The 17131-nt window shown below is 41.4% G+C and overlaps 1 protein-coding gene across 7 annotated transcripts in view; it reads right to left on the minus strand.

Annotated features, from left to right (window-relative positions):
• Positions 1–17131, minus strand: part of cdkal1 (CDK5 regulatory subunit associated protein 1-like 1) — a 713853-nt gene that overhangs the window by 32354 nt on the left and 664368 nt on the right. For all 7 annotated transcript variants that reach the window (XM_069907872.1, XM_069907906.1, XM_069907889.1 and 4 more), the window contains 2 exons: positions 5196–5279; positions 1825–1989 (listed from right to left, as the gene is read on the minus strand). In XM_069907872.1, coding sequence (XP_069763973.1) covers positions 1825–1989; positions 5196–5279 — 249 coding nt within the window. The remainder of the gene's footprint in view (positions 1–1824; positions 1990–5195; positions 5280–17131) is intronic.

Raw genomic sequence — 17131 nt, forward strand, 5'->3', positions numbered from 1 at the left:
CCAGAGATGGAAATGGCGTTGTTTGATCTAACTATAAACACGTTTGAAGCACCTGGCAGAAGAGAAATGTTCAGCTCAAATCTTGAACAGGGCTGAGTGTGAAACCTGTTGCTCAAGCCCTTATTGAGTGCTCGTGACTGTAGTAATTAAACATCCACCATGGCTTAGCTTCCATTTGAAGGTGACCACAGGACTTGGTGGGTGAAAAATGGGCAACAGCAATGCTGTTCACTTTGATGCCAGCTCTCCAGTCACATTGGGTCACCATCAGCTAACAGCCTTGCTTTTGGCCTTAAGATGAAAGAAAAATCCTTGAGTGCGGTTGGGCATCAGACTCTATTCAGCAGTGAGCTCTTTCTGGAAGATTTAAATTTTATTCACACCATGGGAGATTCCGGCCATTTAAACCCGTGTCACCAAATTATACTCAAATTAAACCTACAATCCTGTAAAAATTTTGGATGGTGGGAGAAAACCCACACAGATACAGGGAGAACGTACAAATTATTTACAGACAGAACCAGATTCGAACCAGGGTCATTGGCGCTGTAATAGCATTGCGCTAACTGTTATGCCAACAGTGTCCCCATGACAAAACTGTGCAGCCAATGTCAACGACTTTAATTTTCTTTGGATTCTAGCCTTAATTGAAATGGCAGTCTCTCTCAACTCAGTTTCCGGGTGAAGTGTAAGCTTCAATATACGAGGACCAGGCTCTTCAGTCCCATAATTCATTTGCCTTTCACTACTGCTTTTGAAGGCACCTTTGCAGCATTTACAGTTACACTAATAATGCTAAGATTCCACTCATTCCAACTCGATGACAGGCTGAGTTGCTGTACTATATGCTTCATATCATTTATTGAAATATATATTTTCATAATCGATTGTCACTCTCCAGAATGAAAGTCAGAGGAAAACATCTTTCAAAAAAACAATAGGATTTATTAAAATGATTCTATGGCTTCAGAAATTAGGCTGTAAAAATTGCAGTGCAAAAAAAAAAGCAGCTTCTATCCTCAAGGACCCTCACTACCCTCTTCTAAATGATTCCATCAGGAAGGAGGTACAGGAACCTGAAAACAAACACGCAATGGTACAAAAGCAGCTTCTTCTCTCTGCCACCAGGTTTCTGAATGAATGATAAACCACGGTCACTACCTCGCTTTCTCTTCTTTTGTGCTTATTTATTCATTTTAAAAAATGTGATTTATAGCAATTTTGCGTCTGCAACGCTGCTGCAAAACAACAAATTTTGTGAAATGTTCATGACAATAAATTCTGATTCTGAACGTCTGTTTGGGACTGAATTCTTCCCCAGGCAGAACAAAAATCTGCATTACAGATGGGTTTGGAAGGTTGTGAACTAAATGCCAGCAAGTGCATTCTCGTTTGCCATGGATGAGTTGGGCCAAAGGACCTGTTCCTTCCTGTACTCCTGTAAGACTCTACTGTAAGTGGTAGTAATTTCTGATTTGAAAAATGTTATGAACCTATTTATTGCAAATCTTTAAAAGTTCTCAGGTGGTTCATGAGCGCATTTTAATTATTTTATTTTTAAAAATCTTTTGGTATTTCAAACCGTTTTAAAATTAGAGATGTTAGTCTGTTGGAACAATTTACTGACTCTGAATTACACAAGCAATACTTTCCTATGCACTAATTCGGCTCTGCCTGTTATTTTTGCAAGGCAGGAACTCAAAAGCAATTCGCTCTTGAAGACGAGATCAAATGATACTCAGAAATCAGATACGCTGTTTAATTTCACACTCCATCAAGTTTTACAACATGGAAATGTTATGCGAAGAAAACACCGCCACATACCTCTGTGAGGCCTGAAATTTCGCCCTTCAGTAATGGCCTGACAATCGAAGGAGTGTGGATCTTTCCGTTGTCTGCTGGTTTTCCCTTCATAAAATGCTTCCCTGCTTCATAAATATCTACTTCAATCATTTTCCCCAGAAATTCAGGTTGCTTGGGCACCAGAACCTTCAGCAGGAAAAAAACATCAGTATAAGATTTCAGGACAGCAAGGGACAGACTTTTGAGCAGACTGAAAGTTTCAGGGCACTGAAAAAAAAACAAAGCTGTAATTTGAAGGAGAGTGCTAATCCACAAAAATAGAACAGCAACTTTTTTTTCCTTTTAACGCTTCCATTTTGTAAGGTTTTTTTAGGTTAATGTTATGATTGCATTTCATTGATTATTTAGTCTACTATTACAATGGTATTTTTCCTGTCCTATTGTTATTTAAACTTTAAATTTTCTTTCTTCTTTCTTTCTTAAAAAACTGGATTTTCCTTAATTCTGTTCATCTACTTATGGAAGCTTTGTTCAGAGGCAAACAGCACAAATCCCCAATCCAGGCCACAGTCTGGACATGTAGGCATTCCACAGTAACTCCTAAAACCGAAGCAGACAGACATAAAATTGGTGGGAAAGAAAGTCAAGCCGAGCCACAGCACCGTAACTGCTGGGGCTCCATGTATGAAACTCTATTCCCTCCAGCCAGGTCATCTCAATTAAGAGGGAAAAATATAGGGGGGAAAAAAAATCACTTAGTTAATATTAAAAAATTTTATAAAAAAGCTGCAAAATGCTTCTCCAATTCCCTGAGGTGATCAGAACCAATCAGATGTTTTACAATTAAGATATTTCAGTGAAAAAGCTTTACAGTAGCAAAAGCCTTCAAGCAGACCAATCAACCTTGAAGATAAAACTGAATCCAGAAATGAGCAACTTAATCATCAAACTGAAACTTACTGCAACTTATGGCTGAGGTTTCACTTGAGAATTATATTTACTCAAATAAGATTTTGTCACATTCTTAAGAAAAGAAAGATCCCACTCCTGCAAGAACCACACATTTGATCTCTTCCCAAGTGTCTCTATTTCTAGTTAATGATGATAATCAACATCTCATTTCAGCCGGTAAACTGGGTGTTTTTTTGTGAGGGAGGGGGGGGGGGGGAAACAACATTCTCAATTATTTATGGGCATTCACCAAAGCTTTTATCTATTACTTGGGGATAAATTGGGTAGCACACACCAGCTCCCGACAAAAATCAATGGAGATGTTCTCGGTTCCATGGAATCTGACTGATCTGATATTAAGAGATGAGATGAAGAGAGGGACAAGAATAGAGTGGGAAGGGTTAGTGGTGGAAAATACTTATTTAAACAGTTTTCTATCCAAATGAAAAGTTGCCAAAGGTTAAACTGTTGCTGCCTTTGGCAACATGAGGTTAAAATGCTGCCGACTTCATGAAGAAGCGTTTGGTTTATCTCCATGTCGTATTAATGTGAATTTCTCTGATTTGCGTGATACTGGATGAAAGTGACGAATCACTAGCCTTTCCTCAAGCACAAAAAAATGATTCTCAAGTGCACTTTCATGAGGCCACAGCTCCTTTAAACTGCTTCCACTCGTCGGCTGCCACTTCTGAACTGATTTGCTTGCTGTGAAAACTTAAAACCCTTCAGGCACTGTCTGTATATCACAGGGATTGCCTGGATTTATGTCTTGCTAAGAAAATTCCCCTGATGTCCAATTCCATGCAGTACGATAAAATATATTGAAAGTGAGCTTAAAGAGGTCTCAAGTTTAAAAATCAGCGATCAAATTTCTTTTCTATTTGTACTTCTGCATTAAGAAACATGATTAATGTTTTGCTTTTGTGCAATTGTATCCTTAATGTGAATGGTAAATTATGATTGCAAGGGGAATAAAAAGTTTTCCATCTTTACACTGGATCATTAATTGCAAATTCATTCATTGCTGTGTACTTTCTCGTTGCTTTGGTTACTTTGGTATTTGTTTTCTTCACAAAAATGAAGGATGCGATTGAGCCACTGACATCCAGAAGAAACCTATTATTACTTTTCAAAGGAACGTCTGCTCAATAAAATAGTGGCTGTGTCTTGAGAAAACAAAATAATACTGAAAAAAAATCTTCAAAAGAATCAAAGTTTGAAGAGTCCAATGCGACGGCAAATATTTTTACTTTGGCACTCCACATTCCCAAACATTTTAGTTTTGAAGGCTTCCCCACTACATGGCTTTCAAAGTTGCTCTGCTGACCAAGATGTCTTTTTTTTGACATTCCCTTGTGAATCTTTTGATATTAGATCTGGCATTCCACCCAACCAGGTGGGCTGCAAGAATGGAGGTTGTGTGAACTGTCAGTAACTTGCACCTCTCTATCTACAAAGACCTCTCAGAATACACACCAAAAACTCCATAACCCATCCCAACCCAGGTCATGGTTTCCCTTTCTGGTACTCTTGTGTTATCCAGAGCTCAGACAGGAAACTGGTCCGAACAAAGGAATTTCCTGGAGAGACATCTGATCAGCCAGGCAGGCAGGTTGAAAGTCACATCCCCACGTCAATCAAAGTTAGATCCACCCACAGGCGAGGCTGCCACACAATTGGTTCTCCTCAGTCAATGGTTCTCAACCTATTTTCTTCCACTCACATCCCATCTTAAGTAATCCTTTACTAACCACAAAGCATCTTTGGCATCCTTTGCCATAGGTGCTCTGTGGTTAGTAAGGGATTCATTAAGGTGGCATGTGAGTGGAAAAAATAAGGTTCAGAGTCACTGGTCTAAAACAAACACTACATTCAAATCCCAACGATATGGCTCCAAACAGTTCACCAACCTTGAAGGTGGTTCTCAACTAGATGCCCACAGTATATGGACGAAAGGGATACTTAAAACATAAATACAATCAAATCCTTCTCTGCCTGTGATTTAACTGTCTGGATCAAGCAATTAACTATTTCATCATATTCATGACTATTAAACAAATTTGATTGTTATATCTTTGAGATAAACTCTCTTGCAGAAAAGGCCATGCCAGTGGATTGCAAATCTCATACTCATCTTTTAAATGTGGCTCAAACTTTGGCAAGAAAGCAACACCTACTAGTTCTTTACAGTCAGATTTTGAGCAAAAAATATGATACATTCCATTAATTTATATCATTCACATACATAGTAAACATCAAAGAAAACTGCTGAATTGTATGCTAAACATTTGCATGGGCTATGTTTATGGTCAATATTGGACAGCCTTTTATTTGGTGGAAACTTATTAGATCTCACGCCATTAATCTATGAAAGAAGAAGGAATTTTTGTCAGTTGAGTACAGATATTTTTAATTGAGTCCAAACAATGGGAGAGACTTGCCTGCTCATAAAACTTGTTGTGTGCGACATAGTACTGGCCGTCAAACGATTCCTCCGTTATCAAAACCTGTTGCCTCATCCCAACCTGAAAAAAATAGAACAAATGTATATTTGAAAGCTAAGAAAAGAAGAAACAAGAATCGAAAGAGCAATTTTGTAAGTTTTAAATCTTGTACCTAGTTAAAGAATGCCAGCAATTCATTCACACATCTCAGCTAACTTCCCAGACAAGCATGGTGTGATAATCCCAACCTCTTTCAACAACACTGTCAATACAGAAAATTCTCCTACAATGCAGCAATAAATGAATAAATGGGACAAGAGCAGGATAATACATGGGTGTCAAATGGTCTATTGCAGGCAGGATCCATTCTCGAGGCTTGTCAGAGAAACATCATGCGTCAGAAGCTGGAAGAAGCCAAGGCATCAAAATTTCAACAGCAGGGGATATGAGGGAAGAAGTGGTGTTGCGGAGCCAGAACTTGGGTGTTTCTTTGAAGAGGTAAAAGAATCAGAAAAAAAGGTGCATTTCAACGGTAAATGCCTCTTGGCTGCTCGGGTTGGTTCAAAGCATATTTTCCTGCCTTTTAACAAAATGTCTGAAGTCTGGTCACAATGCGGCTTGAACAGGAATTCAGGTGGAATGGAGGCTTCATCCTCAGTTGCATGATGACATGTAAAGCTACCAGTCATGATGCTGGTATGGGAGTCTAATCTTTTATCCGGAATAATTGGGAATGGACACCTGCCATTGTTCGGAATTTTCTGGATTTTGGAATCATTTTGATTTAATTCCCTTGAAGCAAATGTCTCTAACCTAGTTTGCGCTTTTCCCCGCTCCCCCCCCCCCCACCCCACCCACAGCCATCTGTCGCCATCCCTCTTACAACCAGGGCCGTAGCCAGACTATATTGCACCCTAGTCTAGGCTGAGTGTGGTGGTGCTGGCTAGGCCGTGGGGAGGGGTGCTGGCTGGGCCGAGCGTGGGTTGGGGGGGGGGGGGGGGGTGGGAGTGGTGCTGGCTGAGCTGAGTTGGGAGTGGAGTCCGATGTGCGCTGTATATGAGGCTCTTAACTAACGCTTCGATCAGGTGGAGGTCGGAGGTGACGGGGTGGCCAGGGAGCTCAGCCAAAAAGGTGGCCAGCATCAGGGCAGAAGGCCGGACACAAGGTGCAGAGCCTCAGGAGGAGTGGACCATTGGGGTGGTGGAGCTGAGTGCCAGTGGCTTTCAGGCACTCCACCAGCTCATCAGGCCAGCCTTCAGGCACACCCCAGCAGCACCGTCTGTTACACCGCCCCCCACATCTAACTCCCGACACAGGAGCAGGGGTGCAGTGCTGCCGAGCTCAGAGTTTACAGAGCACCTCACCGGATCGCGGAGACAGTTCAATGTGCCAGTGCCAGAGCAATTCCAGCTGTGTAGGGTTTATGGGTAAGGAAGACGGCCATTGCTCCAGCATTGAGCCAGCTTCCCCCTGCTTTTCTCCCACTGGGTGCTGGGGGCTGAGTCACCTTTTCACCAAAGGTAAGAGAGGGCGGCCTTGGGGGCAGGAATGAAGGGACTGGGATAACAAGGACTGGGGGAGGGGGGTCTCCCTCTGAAAACAGAGAATTTATTATGGGAAATTAACATTACTTATGTGTAATGGCACCTACCGCAAAAAGTGCCAGTGTTTGGAGGTTGCCGGTAAGACTGGAGCATATCACAAGTAGGTCGACCAGTCCAGAATGACCTGGTCTGGCTAGGAGCAATTCTTTAAGACCTGCCAGTAAGTGTAGCTACACTCTCAGCCAATCACAGTCGTCCTACACTACCATCTGTACATATGTACATATACACATCGGTGATAGAATCTGTACTATCACATTCACCCCTTCTTTGAGAACCGACCCCAGGGTGGATAGAGGTTAGGGGCTGTACAGGTCAGGGGGCCTGATCATCCGGTGTGACCGCCGTGGCACCGGGATTGGGGTCGCCGGGTGCGGCCTCTGCTTCGCTCAATTCCCCAACGGCATTGTCGACAGACTGGCCTGAGCTGGTGGGGTGGTGCTGGTCCCTCTGTACACCTTCCTTCCCTTACGAAGCCCTGAAAGCAGATCGGTGCCCTGACCTTTGGGGGCAGCAAGAGCCAACTGGTCAAAGGTCATGATGTGACCTCCAGCCTTTAGGATGCGATGCCTGGCGTTGTCTGTCACACGGAGGGCACACACCTTGAGTTTGGGGATGTCCCAAATGCGAACATCATCCGTGATCGTCCCCACCTTTTTGGAATTTTTAAATAAAATGTAAGGCACCTGTATCATGTTCTGACCATGAAGGCTCAGCTATCTTTACTCAAAGAGTATTGAGACTTTGGCCTAAATTACTAAGAAGTCAACTCCCAACTATGTTGAATTGCAGAGAATGTACAGCAGAGAATTAATCTAGGTGATCTGCTTTGATGTTGATGCCCCACTTGAGCTTTCTCCCATTCATTTTACTAATGTATATCAGAATACAGGTATTCTGTACATACGACAAAAAAAAACACAGAAAAATATATGGATACATAAAAATTATGTGTCTGGTCCCGGGGATCCGCTGTTTATTTTAACAAACCAGCATGGCAGCGGCCATGGTCTGAGAGGGCGCCGAGACTCCGCTGCCACTGAATGTGTTCAATTTTCGCATTACAAAGTTGGTGGCAGACCCAGTGTTCAATGTGGGAGAGGTGAGCACAGGCCAGGTGCTGGTGGTGGTGGACAATGGGTCTTTCCAGTGCTGGGCAGGTTGGGCCATGGAATAAGTGCCGCGGCTCCAGCTTAAGAACGTGTTGGCCCAGAGTAACATGTATCCATTCCGGTCAGTCAGAACGGAAGTCAGACGTATGTCAGGGACCATCTGTATACTTTTCATCCTGGTCATGTACGTATCTATCTTTCCGTTAAATAGAATGATACAACGCCTTTTAACTATCCAAAAATACAAGTTCAAAATTCTAACCACTACCTGGTAAAGGTATTCCCTAATTTACAACTGGATTATTAGGGACTATCCACTATCATGACTCTCCTATTTTTAGTCACCACCACCGAGTGAGAACATTTTACTCCTTGCCCATCCTGTTCAACCTCCACATAATTTTATAAGGATTTTTGGATAATTCCTTACAACTGGTCTCCTGTACAAAATTCAAACACATTCTACTCTCATTTCTCATACATTTCTGAGGCAGGGAATGATGAATATAATGGGAAATTGCACTTAATAATTGTAGAAAAACATTGCCATAACATTTGATGTAGAGGATCTCAAGCACATTGTCTTCCATTTTCTAGTGAACTTCCAATGCATTTAATGTCTAACATCTGTTAATACTTCAACACTGTGAGATGTGTCTGCTGAGTAATTCTGCTCACATTTGTTACATTGAAAATGTAATGAGGGGAAATATAGCCAATAAAATTTTATCAGTTGTAATTTAGTTCTTGGTAAATATGCAGCAATAATGTGATAATTATTAATCCTTCAGACTGGATACCAGAATTGTATGTGATTAAAAAAACACCTGAGCTTCCTTCGACTGGAGAGACATGGTTATCAGATGGTAAAATAAACTGCGAGTTGAATAAAAAAAACATTTTAAAGTTTTACATTTTATTTATATGGTGAAGTTGATATTGGATATTTAAACCCATGCCATCCATTTACACCCAAATTGACCTACAACTCTGTATGTTTTGGAAGCCCACGCAGACAGAATAAAACGTACTGCAATAGCACTAACTTCTACGCTAAAAATTAAACACTGGATATTGTTAAAAATAATAGGAACCTATTCCTAAAATGATTTCAAATGGTAACTATTATGAATAATTTCAGTATTTATTGACATAGCATGCTTCTTCAGATTAGGTTCAAGCACTGTTCTCTTTGAAGTGCAAGATTTACAATGAAAAACCAATCTAAACTGTACAACTGGAGAATTGCAAACAATAACCTTCTCTCTAATTGAAGCATCAAAAATCTAGAGTTCGGAAACTATGTTGCAGTTATCTCCATTCTTCACCAGTCCTCATTGAGGGGTCAGCAGTGGAAAGGGTTAAGAGCTTCATATTCCTTGGTGGCAGCATCTCTGACGTTCTGTCTTGGGGCCTTCAGTGGTGATACAATCATGAAAAAGGCTTGCCCACGGGCTATAGTGTGACCGGCTTGAGGAGATTTAGTTTGTCACCAAAAACTGGTGTGTCATGAGGAGCATTCTGACTGGATGCATCACTGTTTGGCATGGAGGTGCCAATGCACAGGACAGGAAAATACTCCAGAGAATTATTAACTCAGCCAGTGACATCATGGGCACCAGACATCATTCCATCGAGGACATCTACATGAGGCGGTGTCTTAAGAAAACAGCCTCAATCCTCTAAGGCCCTCACCACCCAGGCCATGCCCTTTTCACTCTGCTACCATTAGGAAGGAGGTACAGGAGCCTGAAGACGAGGACCCAGCAGCACAAGGACAGCTTCTTCCCTGCTGCCATCAAATTTCTGAATGGACAATGAACCACAAGCATGACCTCACTTTCTCCTATTTTTTCCACAGTATTTATTTAATTATTTGTTTATTTGCTTATTTTGAAATGTAATTTATAGCAATGTTTGCACTGTGACGCTGCCGCAAAACAACGAATTTCATGACATGTTCATGACAATAAATTCTGAATCTGAATCTGAATGCTTGTCCTGGGACAGACCTTTGCCTGGTCACTAGAGTATCTGTAGCATTTGCTCATGTTTCTTCTTGGAAGTTGTGGTGCTTGTGCAGACTTGATTTGATGGCATCATTTTCTCTTATGCAGCCTATTCTCCTTGTGGTCCACACGTTGACACGTTGGACCCTCTGTGGGGTTCAATTGTAAGATGTGAAACCCCCTAGACCCCCCAGGCTGGGAGGTGCTCTGGTTGAACGACCTCTTCATTAAAATTAACAAGAAGTTATAACAGCCAGGAATACTGTAAGTACAATCTTTATTTGACTTAATTCAATTAATTTTAATTTATTAAATTTTTTGAAGTGTGTTTACACAGTTGTAACTTTTATCGATAGTTTTTTTTTCAGTGAATCTATGTCCGTATTTAAAAAAAAGATCAAGAAAAGATGAGAGAGGAGAGTTCGTCTGGTGGGGGGGGGGGGGGGGGAGGTTTAGTGACTGAATTTCAGGTTGAAATTAGTGAAGATCGAGCTAATCTGGATCTTGAAGAAGCACGCTTTACTTGATTGACTTAAATTTGATTATGATATTCTGTTTGGGGGGGAAGATTCTCTTTTGTTTCCGCTTCCTTCCTCCAAAGCTTCATGCCGCTAGTGGCGAGGGCGATCTCTCATTAAGAAGGGAGTTCGTGCTGACCTAATTGGCACTTTTGGGTTTTTTTCTTTCTTTTTTATTTTTTATTATTATTTGGAGTTTCTTACTTTCTTTCTGGGAGATGTTAAGTTTTGAGGCTTGGCTGTGGAGTGGAGGCATCTTGGAGTGGAGACAGGAGCTCTATATTTTTTTAAAGAATCACTAATATGTCAAAACAAAGTTTGAATTTTGTAACTCCCAATGTGAATGGGCTCAATAACCCAAGCAAAAGGAAAAGAGTTCTGGCTCATCTTAAGAAATTGAACATGGATATTGCTTTTTTGCAAGAAACTCATTTAACAGAGAAAAAACATCAAAAATTGAAAAGGGAGTGGGTGGGCCAGATTTTTCCTTCATCGTTTAATTCTAAAGCTCGAGGTGTAGCCATTTTAATTAGTAAAAATTTACCAGTTAAGATGAGGTCAGTAACTACAGATCCTTTTGGTAGATTTGTATTGATGAATTGTCAAATTTATTCAGAATCTTAGATTTTTATGAATATTTATGCACCAAATGTTGATGATGATAAATTTATATCAAATGTTTTCCTTTATATTGCACAAATTGATGGGACTATATTAGTTGGTGGAGATTAAAAAAAAGTTATTTTTAAAAAATATTATTTGCTTGCTTTGCTCATCCCACAGGTTCTTCAATAACACATGCAAGTTTGATCACAAATCGGATCATTTCCACATGTTAAATGTGCATAATTTCATGAGGACCTTCTAATTATGGGCCTTCTAATTGTGGCCAGTGCCACGAGACACATCAGTCTCCACTCCATCAAGGACATCTATAAGCGTCTTAAGAAAATGGTCTCTATCCTCAAGGTCCCTCACCACCCAGGCCATGCCCTCTTCACTCAGCTACCATCAGGAAGGAGGTGCAGGAGCCTGAAGATGATCACCCAGTGGCACAACAGCTTTTCCTCTTCTGCCATCAGATTCCTGAATGATCAATGAACCACTGACACTACCTCATTTTCTCTTATTTTTGCAATCATTTATTTGTAATACTGCCACAAAACAACAAATTCCATGACAATATATTCTGATTCTGAAGTCCTTTGGCCATCTTAAGCTGACAGAAAATCCAAACCTAAAAATATTGCAAATGGTCGAAGATCATTTCCACAGTGAACAGATTGAGTTTCCATCATGTGCTCTACAATGAGTCTCAATAATATATTTACAATTCAATTACATGAAAGAGCCTCCAGAATCAAATCAAAATTTATTGTTATGAACATGTCACGTAATTTGTTGTTTGTGGCAGCATCACAGGTGCAAATATTGCTATAAACTACATTTTTATGAAAGTAAAAACATTAGTGCAAAAGAAAAGTGAGGTAGTGTCTGTGGTTCATTGTCTGTTCTGAAATCTTATGGCAGAGGGGAAGAAGCTGTTTTTGTACCACTGGGCGTTCATCTTCAGGCTGTTGTACCTCCTTCCTGATGTGTGAAGTGGGCATGGCCTGGGTGGTAAGGGTCCTTGAAGCCAATTAAGGACTGAATATTAATTAATGTAATTTAGGGTTTATATGTTCCATGTATGCTTTTATGGAAGTGCCTGGCTTAAGTTTTTATTCTGTGCCAAAGGTATTGCTATTCATGTTCCGAGAATGAATTTTCTTGACAAATCTATCATTCAGGACTCAAAAGACATCATTTACTCAATTGAATCTGAGGGCTTGGATTTCTGCAGCCAGCTTGTGGAAAGCACGTCAATGAATCAAAAAGGTACTAGCTCATTCCATAAGCAAGCTCTGTCCATCTACAACAGAACAGCATTAGCATCACCATTCAACACAAAAAAAACTGCAAGTAGTCATCTCTACCGACCTGCCTCTTCCCCATATCCCTTCATTTCTCTACGATGTAAAAATCTATCCAACCTTGCATTAAATATATTTACTGAGGTAGCCTCCCCTGCTTCAATGGGCAGCAAATTCCATAGATTCATCACCCTCTGGGAAAAGCAGCTCTTCCTCACCTCCATCCTAAATCTACTGCCTTGAATCTTGAGGCTATGTCTCCTGGTTCTTGTCTCCCCCACCAATGGAAACAACTTATCTACCCCTAGCATGGATAACAAGCCTTTCATAATTCTATACATTTCTATAAGATCTCCTCTATAAGATCCCCTCTTATTCTTATAAATTCCAGCAAGTACAGTCCCAGATAACTCAACTTCCCCTCTTCTCCAGAATCAACTTGGTGAACTTTCTCTGCACCTCTTCCAAGGCCAGTACATCCTCCCTGAAATAAGGCTAGTGAAGATTGGCCTTGAGTATGTTCATTACTTCCAATATAAATACTCCAGATGCTGGGATATATATAGTTGAAACTGTAAGTTATTTCTGATTCTTTGATTTAAAACATTGTCATTTAATGAATGCACAACATGTTAACTGAACTGATTCATGTGGAGGAATGTATGATTAATGCATCTAAAGTCACTGCACATATGGTTTCATCTTGAACTGCACACCCTGCTCCACTTTTCTCTGCTGTCTATTTTAAAATTAAAATATTTAAGATTGGTACAGACTGCAGTACATTAATGAGGACTTTTAGTGCCGGTTATATAAATAGTTCAGGCACACTGTCTTCTGAGGCAGAGAAAAGGATATGTTCTGAAATAATTTAGACTTAACAAGGAGTTTGTGCAAATCTATAAATCACATATTTGCTGCTTCAACATTTGTGAATATAGTGTTCTAATACAAAATCGAGAGAAAAAAATCATATCCTTCTGTCATTTTAAATCTTTCACAATGACTTAACATTAATATTCATACTAGGATAGTTTCTGCAGGCCAGTTTTGATTTTTTGTTCTTCAATGAGTTGTCCTTGCGTACAAATCATTAAAAGGTTGCAAACCTATAATCACTCAAATCAATAGATCCGTTAATGTGACCCTGTACAAATAAGAATGTTGCGCTGATTTTTTGGATTAGAAAGCTGAATTTCTGAAATGGAAAATGTTCACTTTTTCCCTTTCAGTAAACTCATTCATTATTAATGTTTACATTAGTAGAAAAATCAATTTTCAGAATTCAGTCAGTTCTCCTAGACATCTGTCCTGCCTGTCTGGGTTTGGATTCAGTTGAAAATTGCAAATCCAAACTCAGCTTCATTGAAACAAGAAGTTGGAGACCTCACGCTGTCAACCATTACAAATTGATAGCTCTTTACTTACACAGCATATTCAGCTAATCCTTCAGACATAAACAGCACCCGACACCTCCATGGATATAACAAGTGCCAAGCATTACTGAAAACTTCTGTATCGATTTCTAAGATTCAAAATTCTTTTATTGTCATGTAATAGTACATAATGTGATTTTACACGAAATTGCCTTCTGCCTGCTGTAAGGCAGACAGAGTCAGGATTTGTGTCACCCAGTGCCCCTTACAGTATGAGAGAAAGAGAAGCAAAAGAGAGTCCCTTCAGAGTCACTGAGTGTCTGTGGATTCACTTCCAGCGCTCCCACAACTTCTGCAGCTGCACAGACTCCAGTTCAGTTCAAACTTTTGGCAACCCGAGCTCCAGATCCAAACCTCTGACATGATCAGGAAGCTTTCAGCACCCGAGGGCCTTTGGGAGCCCTTCTTGCCCTCAGCACTCTCTCAAATCTTGGCTCCTCTACCTGGTTCCCATAAGCCATCTCCAGCACCCCACAACCCATGCAAGTCCCCCGACCGCACGTCGTCCGCAGCCTGTGTGGGTCCCTCAGCCGCTGAGGCCCTTGCTGGTCCGCACCCTGATCACCATCCTATACGGTAATCTCCTCTGCTTCTCATTCTCAATGGGGGCCATGTTTCTCCCCGTTTCTGGTATCCTGCACTGCTCCACTGCTCCCCCAAAGTCTGCAAGCCTTTGTGGGTACTTCTGAGCACAGGCGCTGTCATCTTTGGTTCACAAGCATGGTTGCAGGATTTTAGTTTAACAACATCGTCTCTGCTCCCCCAGATCTGTTTTAGTGGCAACGCTGCTGTTACAGCAGCTCTGGTAGTGCCACCATTTTATTCAATTGCGCACTACTGTCTTGAATGATTAATGTCCTTTTCACGACTTCAGAAACACAAGGAAATCCACTGCACGGCACTGGCAACCTATTTGGCATGTTGTTGCTCAAGGGAATAACAAGACAATGAGATTATGAAATCCTGATGAAGGGTTTCAGCCTGAAATATTGATTTCCTGGTTACTCTACAGACAGGGACGTTAAACTACATTGAATTTCATTGTGTGGGTGTGACCTACCTTATCGAGTTGTTCATCGCCAGAAACCAACTTTTTTCAGTGGTACATAACCCTCAGTTTCTATTAACCAAACAGCAGCACCTCAAACCACGATGCTAGTGGGAGGAAAATGCCCAACCACAACAGGACAAAATTTACATGGGCTCCTGGAATGAATGAACCAGCCACCTCCACATCTGCATCATATCCGTGGGCAGTTGTACAGGGCTCCAAGTGGCTCATGAATCGCTGCCTTGTGTTGCTTGTTTTTTTTTTGTGCATGACAACTTCTAGCAAGATGCTCCCTGGTTGAGATGCTGGTAGGTCGACATTTACTGACCTGGCTTAACTTGGTGCAGCTTAACTTGCAAGGAACGACAGAGGAAAAGAAGCCAGGAGGCTGTTGCAAGTTACATGTTTGGGATAGATTTTTAAAAAAATGTAAGGCATGAGGTCAAGAAGGATTTTACAGGATGCATGGAGTATTTGCTGATATGATTGGGAGTCAAGAATTATTTTTTAAAAAATTATTTAGACATACAGCACGGTAACAGGCTAATTCGGCCCACGAATCCATGCCATCCAATTTACACCCCATTAATCTACACCCCCGGTACATTTTTGAAGGGTGGGAGGAAACCGGGGCCCTTGGAGAAAACCCATGCAGACACAGGGAGAACGTGCAAACTCCTAATAGACGGCGCGAGATTTGAACCCCGGCCCAGATCCGAATGCTGGCGCTTTAAAGGCGTTGCGCTAACCACAACGCTATGTGGTGGTAATGGTTGGCAGAAGTCAAAAGATTATCTTGACCATGCGTATCTTATCCAAGAACCTGGCAACCAAGAACATTTATAGGTTTGAGTCACTGGATGGTTTTTATAATGTAGCTATTACTGAACAAGACAAGGCTCAAGGAAGCATCGGAGCTCCTTAAATGAATGGATAACGGATTCTCTAGAAGAGTGGGCAATCTACCAGGAACAGACACTTTAAGGATGAAAAATGTTCCTCGGCACCTGAGAAGACTGATATAATTTATAACTGGTTGAACTCAGAATGGTGTATGTGTATCTCGGTTGTTCAGCTCAGATTCAGAATTTATCGTCATGAACACAACACAAATTTCTTTGTTTTGTGGCAGCACAACAGTGCAAATATTGCTATAAATCACATTTCACAAATAAATAAATAGTGCAAGAAAATAGGATAACATGAAGTAGTGCCTGTAGTTCATTGTTCATTCAGGAATCTGATGGCAGAGGGGAAAAGCTGTCCTGTGCCGCTGAGTGCTTGTCTTCAGGATCCTGTACATTTTTCCTGTTGGTAGCAGTGTGGCCTGGGTGATGACGGGCCTTTTGGATAGAGGCTGCTTTCTTAAGATGCCATCTGTAGTAGGTGTCCTCGATGGAGTGAAGTCTGGCGCCTGTGATATCACAAGCCGAATGAATAGCCCTCTGGAGTTTTTCTATTGTCCCGAATATTGGCACCGCTATTCCAGGCAGTGATGCAACCAGTCAGAAAGCTCTCTTCAGAAATCTTTGGGAGTCTTTGATGTCATACCAAATAATCTCAAACTCCTCCTGAAGTATAGCTGCTGGCGAGCCTTCTTGGTCGACATGGAGGCCCCAGGACAGTTCTTTTGAGATTTTGCCAGCCACCCAGGAACTTAAAGTTCTTAATCCTTTCCAATGCTGACCCCTAGATGAGGACTGGTTCATGTTTTCCTGACTTCCTCCTTAAATCCATAATCAGCTCCTTAGTTTTGCTAATGTTGAGTGCAAAGTTGTTGTTGTGACACCACTCAGTCAGCAGATCTATCTCCCTCCTATATGTTCATCATTGACACTGTGATTGCGCCAATGACCATGGTGTCATTGGCAAATTTGTAGATGGCATTTGAATTGTGCCTGGCCACACTGCCATGGGTGTAGAAATAAGCAGAGCAGTGGGCTAAGCATGCATCCTTGAGGTGCGCCCGTGTTGATCGTCAGTGAGGAGGAAAAGTTGCTTCCAATTCATACCGACTGTGGACTTCCAAAGAGGAAATCAAGGACCCAGTTGCAGAGGAGGCTGCAGAGTCCCAGGATTTGGAGTGTGTTTACCAGCATTGAGGGAATGATGGTGTTGAAGGCTGAGCTGTGATTGATGAAGAGTAGCCGGGTGCATATTTGCTGTTGTCTAGGTGATTCAGAGCTGAGTGGAGAGCCAGTCATATTGCGTCTGCTGTGAAGTCATTATGACGATAGGCAAATTGGAATGGGTCCAGATCTTTACTTAGAAATGTGGTAATTCTGGCCAT

This window comes from Narcine bancroftii, chromosome 1 (assembly GCF_036971445.1).
Source record: "Narcine bancroftii isolate sNarBan1 chromosome 1, sNarBan1.hap1, whole genome shotgun sequence".
NCBI classification, from domain to species: Eukaryota; Metazoa; Chordata; class Chondrichthyes; order Torpediniformes; family Narcinidae; genus Narcine; species Narcine bancroftii.